Here is a 12,497-nt window from a genome sequence, read left to right as displayed (position 1 = left end):
TTCACTTCCTCCTGTCATCCTTCAAAAGTGCACATTACCTTCATGCCCTAAATGATTTGGTATGTTAGGGACCTGAGCAGTTTCCTCCCCACTGAGTTTATGCAGGCAGGAAGAACAGTTCTCCTCCACGCCTCACCTGGTGAAGTGTTATTGCAAGTTCAGGTAGGGTTCTGTGAGCAGAATGTGCTGATATGATGCTGCACAGGACCTACTTTCTTGTTATAACTTTAAAGTTATAGAATCCACCTTTATTGAGGGTGGAGGAATGGTTCCTATCAGCGAGGGCAGTGTTCTAAACACAGGATTATAGCAAATTTTCTTCACTGGAAATCAAATTCATCAGCCTTTGTTATTTTAACTTGACAGTTACTTGAATTCCTGACACTTCTCTATCAGAATTTGTTTGGCCTAAAACAATACTAATGAAACATCTTGCTTTTTTCATCCACCCCCTGTGAGATATTTGCAGACAGAGGGTTGGGAAGCCAAGTCAGAGTATCACTACCCTAAAGGCACTGTGGTTGATTTCTCAGTTCATTATTTTTAGAGAGCCCTGATGCACTCATTTTTAAGGACTGTAATAAAAGCAACCATACATGTAATATATTAATGGGGAATGATTCCTTAAAGAATTTATTTTAAAAAAATATTTTGAAGTATTATATATCTACTAGGCACTAGGCACCATGCTAAGTGTTTCCACACGTTAGCTCATCTGCACAAAAACCTCCTAGTTGCAACTATGATAATAATAGTGATTATCATTTCTGGCACAGAGAATTAGATGCACTTCTCATAGACCCCTGGCTTATAAACAGGAAGAACATGGATGCTTATTACCCAGCCCCTAAAACAGCTTCATGAGTTTATAATCCAGGTCTAGGAGTCATGCACACTCCTTTGCTCTTTATCATAACAACTAGGAAAGGTAGAGCTGAAAGGATTCGCGTCAGAGGCACAGGCTACCACTGCGAGCACACCCCCTTTCCTCACAGGAGAATGGTTAATGCTCTAGATCTTTTCCCTCGTAGGTTGCTGTCCCCATGAGGTTCAATGGTAAATCTGGAGTTGAAGTCCGGCTGCCGGATGACCTAGATGATTTGAAAGGATACACATCTCTTTCTTTGTTTCTCCAAAGACCTGAGTCAAAAGAAAATGGGGGGACTGAGAATATGTTTGTGATGTACCTCGGAAATAAAGATGTAGGTATTGCTTTGACATTTCTCTTGTTTTTAAACAATATGGTTTGGGAATTTTTTTTTTTTTTGAATGTTGGTTATATATTTGCTGCATGACCACCAAACTTAGTGGTCGAAAACAACAGTAAATATTTATTATTCATGCTGTTTCTATGGTACAATGTTCAAAGTAGCTTAACCCAGATGGTTCTGATTCAGGGTCTCTCTAATGAGATGTCTGTCGAGATGTTGGCTGGCGCTGCAGGTATCTGAAGGCTTGACTGGGGCTGGAGATTTGCTTCCAGTTTGGCTGACTCACACACCTCGTAAGTTAGTGATGGTTGTCGGTAGGAGGCGTCTTCCATGCCATGAGGTCCTTTCCGTAGGGCTGCTAAGTGTCCTCATGACATAGCAGCAGGCTTCCCCAGGAATGCTGTTGGGATGATCGAGCCGCCATCACCCTAGGGAATGCCGCTATTTGTGGGTTGAATTGTGGCCCAAAACAATATGGTTTTTTGAGGCGTGTTGTCACCAGTGTGTCATAACTTCCTGCTTCCATTGGTGTAGCAGGAGGAAATCCCACCAACACATCAGCAGACTCTACCACTCTGATGGCACCACAAGGGGTCTTCCATCAATCGCAGACTGTTACCTGCTGGCCTTATCTGATGGAGAGGCCTTGCCCAGTGGGTTCAGTATGTGGTACATGTGTGTGTACACGTGAGCACGTACACACCAGGGGTTAAAGATGAGCACCCCTCCGTACACAACCGGGGCGGCAATATCAAGGTCTCATGGAAATCAGCAGTGCTTCTTCCTCACAAAACTGTGACCCTGTCCTTGTCAGAATGCCCAGACCCTTAAGTCTGCAGGGGTGGGCCATGGGTGGATGAGGACCAGAGTGAAATGAAGCCTCTCCTGCCTAATTAATGCCCATCTCTTTTTAATTCTAAATTCTTTATTTTTTTTTTTTAATTTTTTTTTTCAACGTTTATTTATTTTTGGGACAGAGAGAGACAGAGCTTGAACGGGGGAGGGGCAGAGAGAGAGGGAGACACAGAATTGGAAACAGGCTCCAGGCTCCGAGCCATCAGCCCGGAGCCTGACGCGGGCTCGAACTCCTGGACCGCGAGATCGTGACCTGGCTGAAGTCGGACGCTTAACCAACTGCGCCACCCAGGCGCCCCTAATTCTAAATTCTTTAAACCACAACTGCTATAGGCATTTTGAACAGTTCATTTTAGCTTTTAGTCCCTCCTCTTAAAATATATTTCTTCAACTTAAGTGTCAGAGGAAAAGGTAATCACTGGCTGGGTTAGCATGTCTGAAACATTGTTCTGGAAAATTCTAGTCAGTTAGAAAGTTGGCTGTCATTAGTGTATGTGGTATTTAAAGATTCCTGGGGCGCCGACTTAAGCGTCCGACTTCAGCCAGGTCACGATCTCGCGGTCCGTGAGTTTCGAGCCCCGCGTCGGGCTCTGGGCTGATGGCTCAGAGCCTGGAGCCTGTTTCCGATTCTGTGTCTCCCTCTCTCTCTGCCCCTCCCCCGTTCATGCTGTGTCTCTCTCTGTCCCAAAAATAAATAAACGTGAAAAAAAAAAAAAAGATTCCTAAAACTGACACTATTATTAATCACTCTCCCATGCTTTGAAGTGTTGGTACTTTATTTGTAGCTTTGTTATGACATGACTTTCTGCTTTGTATTATAACAAACACACATTACTTTATTCCTTCAAAATATTTGTACCATCTACCTACAAGGTGCCACATCCTGTATTTATGATAAACAAAAATTGTTTCTTGAATGTAAATTTCATGTTGTGTATATATTTTACCACAATTTGAAAACTTCATATGTACTCTAAGGTGCTGTATTCTAACAGAGAAGACAGATACATACGTAGCTAACCGTGATAATACAGGGTTCTAGGTGTTACAACAGAGGCATAGCAAAGTGTTAAGAGATCATTGCATGGTACAGGGAGAACAAAAATGGCTTATCTCCCTTACCAGACTAAACTCTAGTGGAGACTGAGTCCATATCTGGTTCATCTTTATGGCAAGTGCTTGGCAAATATTTGGAGATTTGGCCAACGGGGGAGTGAATACATGAGTGCATAAACCAGGAGCAAAGACAGTGCAGACATTATTAATTAAATGTTCTGTCTGTATCGTTCTGTACAAGGAGGTACCTCATTTATTCTGTCTTCCCAAGTCTTATTGTGTAAAACCCATTAGATATTTGAAACACACTCTCCTGGGATGGGAGTTCAGAGAAACAGTGTGCCTGTGAAGTACACTAAGGTGGCCTTTCTGTCTCAGGCCTCCAGGGACTACATCGGCATGGCAGTTGTAGATGGCAAGCTCACGTGTGTCTACAACCTGGGAGAACAGGAGTCTGAACTCCAAGTGGACCAGAGCTTGACCGAGAGCGAAACTCAGGAGGGCGGTTATGGACCGGGTGAAATTTCAGAGGTACAAGTCCCATTGACCACTGCTCTTTGTTAATCTGACCCACACTCACCAACTCCCATTGTATGTACCGCTGAACCCCATTTTTAGTATCTTGGCTTTGACTTCTTCAATTTTTGTGTAATTTTTTAAATATAATCTTGTTTATTTTTAAACAGAATTTATCAGTTTGCAAGCCTAAATTACACCAAAAAAGCCACATCCAGTAAACCTGAAACACCCCAATTCCATGACATGGAGAGTGGAAACAGCAACACCCTCCTCAACCTGGACCCTGAAAATGTTGTATTTTATGTTGGAGGTTACCCATCTGACTTTAGAGTAAGTGTCAATGTTATTTCACTGAGTGAAAATATTTAAATTTTAATTTGGTGTAATGATCTCACATCTCTATTTTAATTATCCATTGTATATAAATGAACTTAACTATATATTCTTAAAGCATATCCAGGGATAAATGCTAACAGTTCTTGAGCACTTCCTCTGTGCAGTGATCAAGATGCAAATAGATTAATTAAAAAAATTTTTTTTAATGTTTTATTTATTATTGAGAGACAGAGTGAGACAGAGCATGAGCACGGGAGGGGTAGACAGAGGAGGAGACACAGAATTTGAAGCAGACTCCAGGCTCTGAGCTGTCAGCACAGAGGGGCTCAAACCTACTAACTGCAAGATCATGACCTGAGCTGAAGTCGGACGCCCAACTGACTGAGCCACCCAGGCGCCCCAAGTAGATTAATTTAAGAAGGCATTACTATTCCCATTTCACGGATGAGGAAACTGAGACAGAGGGGTTTAATAACTTGCCCAAGGTCAAGCATCTGGTGAATAGCAAAGCCAGGGCCTCTGGCTCCAAGGTCCACATTCTTAGCCCGTATGCTGCAGGGATAGTTAAAAGTGATGGATTCATACTGTTCTTGATCGACCTGACCACTGTCCTTAGTTGAATTAGATTTTCGGTTTCCTTTTTTTTAGCTTCCTGCCAGACTAAGGTTCCCTCCGTACAAAGGTTGTATTGAACTGGATGACCTCAATGAAAATGTTCTGAGCTTGTACAACTCAAAAAACTTTCAATCTCAACACAACTGAAGTAGAGCCTTGTAGAAGGTAAATAAAACCAGGCACTAGTGTCTCTGTAACTGTGATTTGGGGAACTTGCAACTATTTTATGTATAATAAAGGGATGAGCCAATAGGATGCTGTTGATGTCACTGATAGCTTTAGGCCAACAGATCTTAATTATGATCGCACGCCACACTGTTAATCCACTCCCAACGTTTCCTCATTTGTATAAGATATTGGAGCGATAGAGTTTTCTCAATTTTGAAAAAAATAAACCCTTCTAAATGTTTGGTGCCTCCTACCACAAAATATTCAGTAATAGATGGTACCTGATTCAGGCACAAAATTATATATTGAAGTTGCAAAAAAAAAAAAAAATGTTGGTCCATGAAGTGCACCATGGACTTTCTAGGTACTCTGACAGCTGGACCTTTTTGAAAATTGCTGTCTTGAGCTTCCTGACTTCCCTATAGTTAAAAGGATTGGACAGACTATTTATTACTCAGGATAAAATTATGTTTCAAGTTAATAATTTTTTACGTTTCAAAGTCTTCAGCTGCTAGGCCACATCTTCCTAAGTAGATGGTTCCTAAATAGACAGTTGAGAGGAGACTCTTTAACTATTATCACTTTAAAAAATATTTATTTATTTTTAAAATTTATTTTTATTTTGAGAGAGAGGGAGAGAGCATGTGTGCGTGCATAGGGGTGGGGCAGAGAGAGAGGGAGGGAGAGAGAATCCCAAGCAGGCTCTGCACTGTCAGCGCAGATCCCGATGCGGGGCTTGAACTCTCTCCCACTGTGAGATCATGGCCTGAGCCAAAATCAAGAGTCAGATGCGTAACCAACTAAGCCACCCAGGTGCCCCTTAACTGTTAGCTTTTTTGAGCTAGGGTTTGATTATCATAGCGTATAAGAGCACATCCAGGACAAATAGCTGGCTATTTTAACATTCTAAAGATGTTTTCCTCTTTCACAAAATCATGACAGCTACGTTGCATGGGCTTTGCTCTGGTTTTTAGATAGCAGCATCTCCTATTAATAACCCTCTTGAGTGGTGGTCCTTGCTGCTGTGTTCTAACCTGTGATCTTTGATGTTGACAGGAGAAAGGAAGAGTCGGACAAAAATTATTTTGAAGGTACAGGCTATGCTCGAGTTCCAACTCAACCAAATGCTCCCTTCCCGACCTTTGGACAAACGATTCAAACCACCGTGGATAGAGGTTTGCTGTTCTTTGCAGAAAATCAGGTATTCTATGATAAACATCCAAACACTACCCAATATTTCCATTCAGTTAAGCAACTTCGTGGTAACTGGGTTATTATAAATAACTAACTAGATCTGAAAAAAATGTGCAGATGTTACCCACATCTTTTCTCTCGGCCCAATGCTGCTTTTTTGGCTATGGGAGTATACGCAGGGTAATCAGGAGTTTGAGAACATGCCACCGAAACCATGCCATTGTCAGTTTATTCTTTGAAAACTGCTGTTTGCCTAATAATCAACTTATTCTGGCCTGAAACCATGTGATGACCTCCCAGGGTCTCTGAGAGCCAGACTGTTTGACTTCCTGCTGTTTGCATCTTACTCCGGCTCTCGCCAGACTGTGCAGAATTACGTCTCTATTGGCCTGATTCCTGGCTTCCCAAGACGTGGAAGCTTCCCTGTTTCAAGCAGCTGTGGTTTCTGGAGGCCATTCTTCAGTCTAGTTTGGAGAAATCCGAAGTGACTCTCCAAGTCATGGTCAGCGCCATCTGCTGGGGATGGGCCCAGACTTGCCCACATCCTGGAAGTACTACTGCCTCGTGGATCAGCCCAGGGGATCTCTGTCTTTGAATGTGGGATCGATAAGGAGTTTGGGGTGTGACCGGCTCCTTCTACCTTCAGGGGTGGGACACAGACCTGATCCAACCCCCTTGTCTGGGGCAGGTCTTGACCCTCTGGGAGATTCCAAGGCTGAACCAGTTCTGAGGGTTTGGAAGGACCTGACCTGCCTATAGAATGTAGGGAGCTGAGCAGTCACACAGCATCTTCAGGTGGTTGTTTTCTAAAACAAGGTCTTCTTGGCACTATGTTTTGAAGTTCTTGGAGACTGAGAACCAGAAATGCTATTCATATCAGAAGAAAATATATGGAATACCATTAGTAACCAGATGAAAGAAAATGATTTTGAGCACCGCTATGCTCATTACTCAGTGAGTCGATGTGACTCTGTTGATTTGGAGTGTGATGAACCCTGACTGGCTCCCTAGGACAAGGTTTAGGATTCAGATAAGGACTGTTGTTCCTTTTAAGTAAGGACTCTGTCAGTAGACTTCAAAAAGAGGCCTTCTGATCATTAGGGAACTGTGGAAGAATAAACTTTCAAGCCTTATATCAGAAATTCCTCAGCGTATCATTTTTTTAAGTTCATTTATTTATTTTTGAGAGAGAGAGAGAGAGAGAGAGAGAGGAGGGGCAGAGAGAGAGGAAGAAAGAGAATCCCAAGTAGTATCCATGCTAATAGCAGGGCTCAAACCCATGAACCGCAAGATCATGACCTGAGCCAAACTCGAGAGTCAGACACTTACTGACTAAGCCACGTAGGCGCCCCCAGCATATCTTTCTAAAGAAAGGTCTGTTTCAAGTATGTTCTTTACGCAGTGATGGGGTTGCAGTTACAACCAAGACAGACACAGTTGCTGCCCTCAAGGACCTTATATTCTAGAGGGGAGGACAAATATTTAACAAAGCCATACTCAGTAATTGGTTCATTAATTCATCACAATGACCATGAGTGGTATAGAGGAAAGGTTTGGGGTGAATGAAGATGTATAAAAGACTTTCTTGAGCAAAGGATGGGTAATCTGAGACCCGGAGGAAAGTAGAAGACAGCATGTGAAGAGGACAGAGCAGAAGGGTGATCCCTGTGGGAACGAAGCACAAAGAAGACTCGGAAGTGGGAAGGGCAGGGAGACTCGGGGATGGAACAGTGGCCCTTGTGGCTGCAGCACCGGGAAGCAGAGGGAACACGGAGAAACAGAGTTGAAGGGGTGATCAGAGCCTCACAACATGTGCTGGGGAGTCAGGGCTCTATCCTGAGAGGAAAGGAGGATAATCAAACATGCCCACACTGACATTTCCACAGAGCTCTCTGGCTGCAGAGTGGCAAGAAGGGACAGAGTGGGGGCACCTGGGTGGCTCAGTTGGTTGAGCATCTGACTCTTGACTTTCACTCAGGTCGTGATCTCACTTGGTGGGTTCAAGCCCAGTGTTGGGCTCTGCACTAAGTGTGGAGACTGCTTGGGATTCTCTCTCTTTCCCTTTCTCTTTGTCCCTCCCCCACTCACTCTTTCCCTCTCTGAAAATAAATAAGCTTAAAAAATATAAAAAAAAAAAAAAAAGAGAGAGAAGTGTGGCTGAGACTGGGTGGCATGAAATGGAAAGTTAAGAAATGGTGGAACCGACAAGATTTGGTTGGAAGAGAGAGAGAGAGGATTAAGAGTGACTCCTAGTAGGTTTGTGGCTGGCACAGCAAGGGGATTTCTGGTGAGAGAGTGAAAGGAGGGGAGAGAGTGGTAGGAAGGGCGGAGAGTCAGGCTTGGCAGCTGGGAGGCATGATAGAGGCATGTAGGTCCCAAGCTCTGCTTGAGATACTCAGAATTTGAGGTATCAGTAAGCCACGTGTGCAGTAACAATAAGGTAACCAGATGTGCAGATCTGGCCCTGGGAAGACAAGTCTTGGCTGGAGGGAAGCATCTGGGCTTCGTGGGCACACACCTGCATTGGGCTGCAGAAGTGACTATGACTTTGAGGCAGAGAGAGGGTGGGAGGGAAGAGGAGGTCCTCTGAGGGCCCTCAGGGATCCCTCCACATACGAATGGAAGGAGGGGACGCTCGAGGGGGATGAGGCGGACACATAGCAATAAGTCAGCAAGCAGATGGCGGCAGACGTCTGGGACCGTGCCTCTCTCCAAAAGGTAGCAGCCATCTTTTCAAATGATATTAACGATCTGTGTCTTTTCACTTTCCATTCATGCATGCTGCTTATGGATCGTATGAAACAAAATCATGATAACGGATACATTTATTGTGTCTTTCCTGTGTGCTAGCCACCGTGCATGATGTTGAACACTGCTTACAATATTTAACCGTCTTACCCATCCTGGCAATGGGATATCACGGCACTATTGTCCCTGTTAACTGAGGAGGCAGCTGAAGCTGAGAGCAGTTTGTAACTTGAGAGTAACCTGAATCCCAGCTCTCTAGGTATTCTTTGGTGAAATCTTCTGTAATCTACATTGTTTCCATGCTCTAGGATCGCTTCATATCTCTAATATAGAAGATGGCAATCTCCTGGTGCGCTACAACTGAATTCAGAGCCACCAAAAGAAAAGGAGTTACCCACACTGTCAACAACGGAAAAGACCATTCTGTACATCCTTTGAACGTGTTCACGTGAATTGTTAAATGTCCTCAGTCCTTTAGAATTAAGTCAGTGCCAGGACATTTTTCTATTACCAGACTAACTTAACAGTTATTAAAGGATGAGGGACACATCTCTCAAAATCGGAATATTTGGGCATGAAATATATATGTGTATATATGGCATATATAAAACATGATTAATTTCAAATGCAAACATTTCTATTAAAATGTTTTAATATTATATTTTTATCCAAAAGTTCTATGGCTCAGAATCTTCCTACCATGTATATAATGAATCTGAAGGAAATAAAAACATAATAGCTCTGAACCACGGTGAATAGGATGCTTTAATTGCCCATTGCTTGCTGACTCATCTCTCATTTATTTTAGATCCAGATCAAAATCGGGAAAGCCCAAAAACTCATGTGGATAAATGTGAATTCTAAAAAAATCAGAATTGAAGGTGAAATATTCGATTTCGGCACATACTATCTGGGAGGGATTCCAATTTCAATCAGGGAAAGGTAAGACGATGTAAAACAAAACAAAAAACGAAGAGGCAGGTTACCTCTCTTCGTGGTTATGATTGCTAATGATTAGTTTACCTTTTCAAATTCCAGCAACAAACACAAAAAGTTTAACTTCTTAGTGTTAACAGTGTTAGCCAACAGAGCAAAACAGGTTGTGAACACTGGATAATGAGACTGGCCGTTGAAAGGAGAGTGAGGGAAGCGCGGGTTACCCACCCCCCCCAGGGTCCTTCTTAGGAAGAGAGAAGCCATAGGGAATGTGGTTAGTGTTGACAGTGCTGCAATAAGAATGGAGGCTGTGGCCCTGGAGCCCTTCAAGGTAGCACAGGAGAGCGCAGGCGGTTCCATGGCCTGGCAAGCAGCGCTGGGCACTAAAAGTTGGGGTTGCTGCCTTCAGGAAGTATGTCCAGAATTTAAAGCATGTCTGTATTACTTGGCCTTTTGTGTTATCAAGGACTGAATAGGTACATCACTGCTTCTTGGATAATGAACACATGGATGAATTAAGTTAATGTGAGAGGAAGTGAAGCTTCATCTGAATGAGGAAAAAAAATACGACTTTCAGAATGTGCTTAAAAATAACTTTTACATTTAAACTTGAGTGTATCCTCCGAAAAGGCTTTTAAATAGCTGACAATAGGGGCGCCTGGGTGGCTCAGTTGGTTAAGCGTCTGATTTCAGCTCAGGTCATGATCTTGCAGTTCAAGGGTTTGAGCCCTGCGTAGGGCTCTGTGCTGACAGCTTGGAGCCTGGAGCCTGCTTTGGATTCTGTGTCTCCCTCTCTCTCTGCCCCTCTCCTGCTCCTGTGTGTGTCTCTCTCTCAAAAATAAATTAACATTAAATAGCTGACAGTAACGTGTGGAAGGACTCCCTGGAAGGTTAGTACAGACTCATGACTGAGTTAAGAGCACTCCCCCCCTGAAACTGTGTTTATTATGATTATTCTTACATGAGATCTGAGGATATTGAACTCCTTTTCTAATTTATAAATCAGGTGAAAGGAGTACTAGATGGGTTTTTAAGGTGTTGTGTATAGGTGGTCTTTCTTCAGGAATCCTTATACATGTGGGCATCGGTCCATCCATAGTAAAGAGGAACTAATATTCATTTTAAAGTTCTTAAGGTTACCCTCAAAGACGAAAATACAGGTGAGAAAGCTCTGCACTTAATAGAGTTTGGGAGTGAATATCTTAGATTCTTTGAACTAGAAAGGACCTTGCATGGGATGCAACCTCTGAATTTTATAGATGAGGGAATTGAGAGCCAAAGAGGGGCCGTTCATATTTAGCGTCATCAATATTAAATACTAGTTCAACCATGAATTGCTGTTACGAATGATCAGTAATCTTGATTGTATTCAATTAAATGTGATAAAATAGATTAACTTAAGGAAGTCAGCACTGCTGTGCACATCTGAGATTCCCATTCATTCATTACACAAGTACTCATTGAGTGTCTAGTGACATCAGGCAGTGTGGCTGTTGCTGACAAGGCAATGATGAACTGGCCAGGACCTCAAGTGTAGCAGATGGGAGACCACAGAGTGTGGTGGGTGCCACGAAGGAGAAGCTCAGGGTCCTGCGAGTCCCCCGGAGGGAATGTAATCCGCTTGGGGGCATCAAGAAGGTGGTCTCTGGCTGGGACCTGAAGTATAGGAGCAATCAACATATGTAAAGCGCCAAGAGCTGGAGAAAGCGTGAACTTCCAAGGAACTGGAGGATACTGGCGAAGCAGGCTGGGGGTGCCACATGGGGCTGGTGTGGGAAGCAGGGGCCAGAACACAGAGGACCTTGAAAATCACAGTAAGACAGCCGTTGCTGGGGGGACACCAGCAGAGAAAGGACATTATCAATTTCAACTTCTCAGTAGCTCACTCCGGTGCAGGGTAGAGACTGGATTCGAGAGGGAAAAGGCAGAGGCAGGTAGAGCAGTTGGAAGATGAGCTTATTAACAGAGGCAAGAGATGAGGGCAGCCGCAGGGAAGCAGCTGTGCAGATAAGGCAAAGGGCGTGGATGCTTAGTATCATTAGGACAGCAGATGGGTAGTACTGAACGGTTGCTTGGGGCTGGGGAGGGAAGTAGAAAAATGTTCAGGGGTGACACCTGGGTTTTGTTCCAGTGCTTGGGCAGATGGATGGCACTGGCAAGGAGGCAGGGGGATGGGTTCGGTCTGAGCCAGGCTGAGTTCCCGGAACCCGAGAGCAGGTGGAGATGCCAGAAAGCAGTTGGACAAAGGCCTGGACCTCTACAGAGAAGTCTGGGCTGGAGAAAGGGTGAATGCAGCTCAGGTACAGGTGTTGGTCAAGCTTGTAGGGCAGGTGAGCTCACCCGGAGCACTGAGGAATTCTCGGAGGCAGCGAGGAAGCTACTGGTCAGTGGTTTGCATTTGTGCGGCGTTAGCAGAAGACCCACGGGTAGCGATGTGGGTGCCAGTGAGTCAGGATTTACGAGGAAAGGGTAGTGGGTGATAATCAAAAAGAAGTCATTCTAGTCTTGGCTCAGCCACTAAGGAGCAGTGGGACCTTGAGTTAAGTCAGCACTCAGCCTTTCTTTGCCTTATCATCCCTATCCACTTATGAAATACATATGTGGAAAGGCACCTGGGTGGCTCAGTTGGTTAATTGTCTGACTCTTGATTTCTGCTCAGGTCTTGATCTCGCAGTTTGTGGGTTCAAACCCCGTGTCGGGCTCTCTGCTCTGACAGGAGAGCCCGCTTCAGATTCTTCCTCTGCCCCTCTCCTGCTCACACTCTCACTCTTTCTCAAACAAACAAACATACATACATAGATATAGTTATGCATATACAGATAGATGTACATACAGAATTTTTCTAGTAATTTTTCTAGT

At 43.9% G+C, this 12,497-nt stretch overlaps 1 protein-coding gene across 1 annotated transcript in view; it reads left to right on the top strand.

Annotated features, from left to right (window-relative positions):
• Positions 1-12,497, top strand: part of LAMA3 (laminin subunit alpha 3) — a 220,555-nt gene that overhangs the window by 162,819 nt on the left and 45,239 nt on the right. Inside the window, exons 54-59 of the mRNA XM_030335815.1 lie at positions 1,032-1,202; positions 3,501-3,653; positions 4,626-4,702; positions 5,817-5,961; positions 6,364-6,505; positions 11,143-11,320. Of these exons, the coding sequence (XP_030191675.1) occupies positions 1,032-1,202; positions 3,501-3,653; positions 4,626-4,702; positions 5,817-5,961; positions 6,364-6,505; positions 11,143-11,320 (866 nt within the window). The remainder of the gene's footprint in view (positions 1-1,031; positions 1,203-3,500; positions 3,654-4,625; positions 4,703-5,816; positions 5,962-6,363; positions 6,506-11,142; positions 11,321-12,497) is intronic.

The sequence above is a fragment of the Lynx canadensis genome, chromosome D3 (genome assembly GCF_007474595.2).
Source record: "Lynx canadensis isolate LIC74 chromosome D3, mLynCan4.pri.v2, whole genome shotgun sequence".
NCBI lineage: Eukaryota > Metazoa > Chordata > Mammalia > Carnivora > Felidae > Lynx > Lynx canadensis.
The sequence above is the reverse complement of the archived record's forward strand: the minus strand, read 5'-3'. Positions and strand labels throughout refer to the sequence as shown.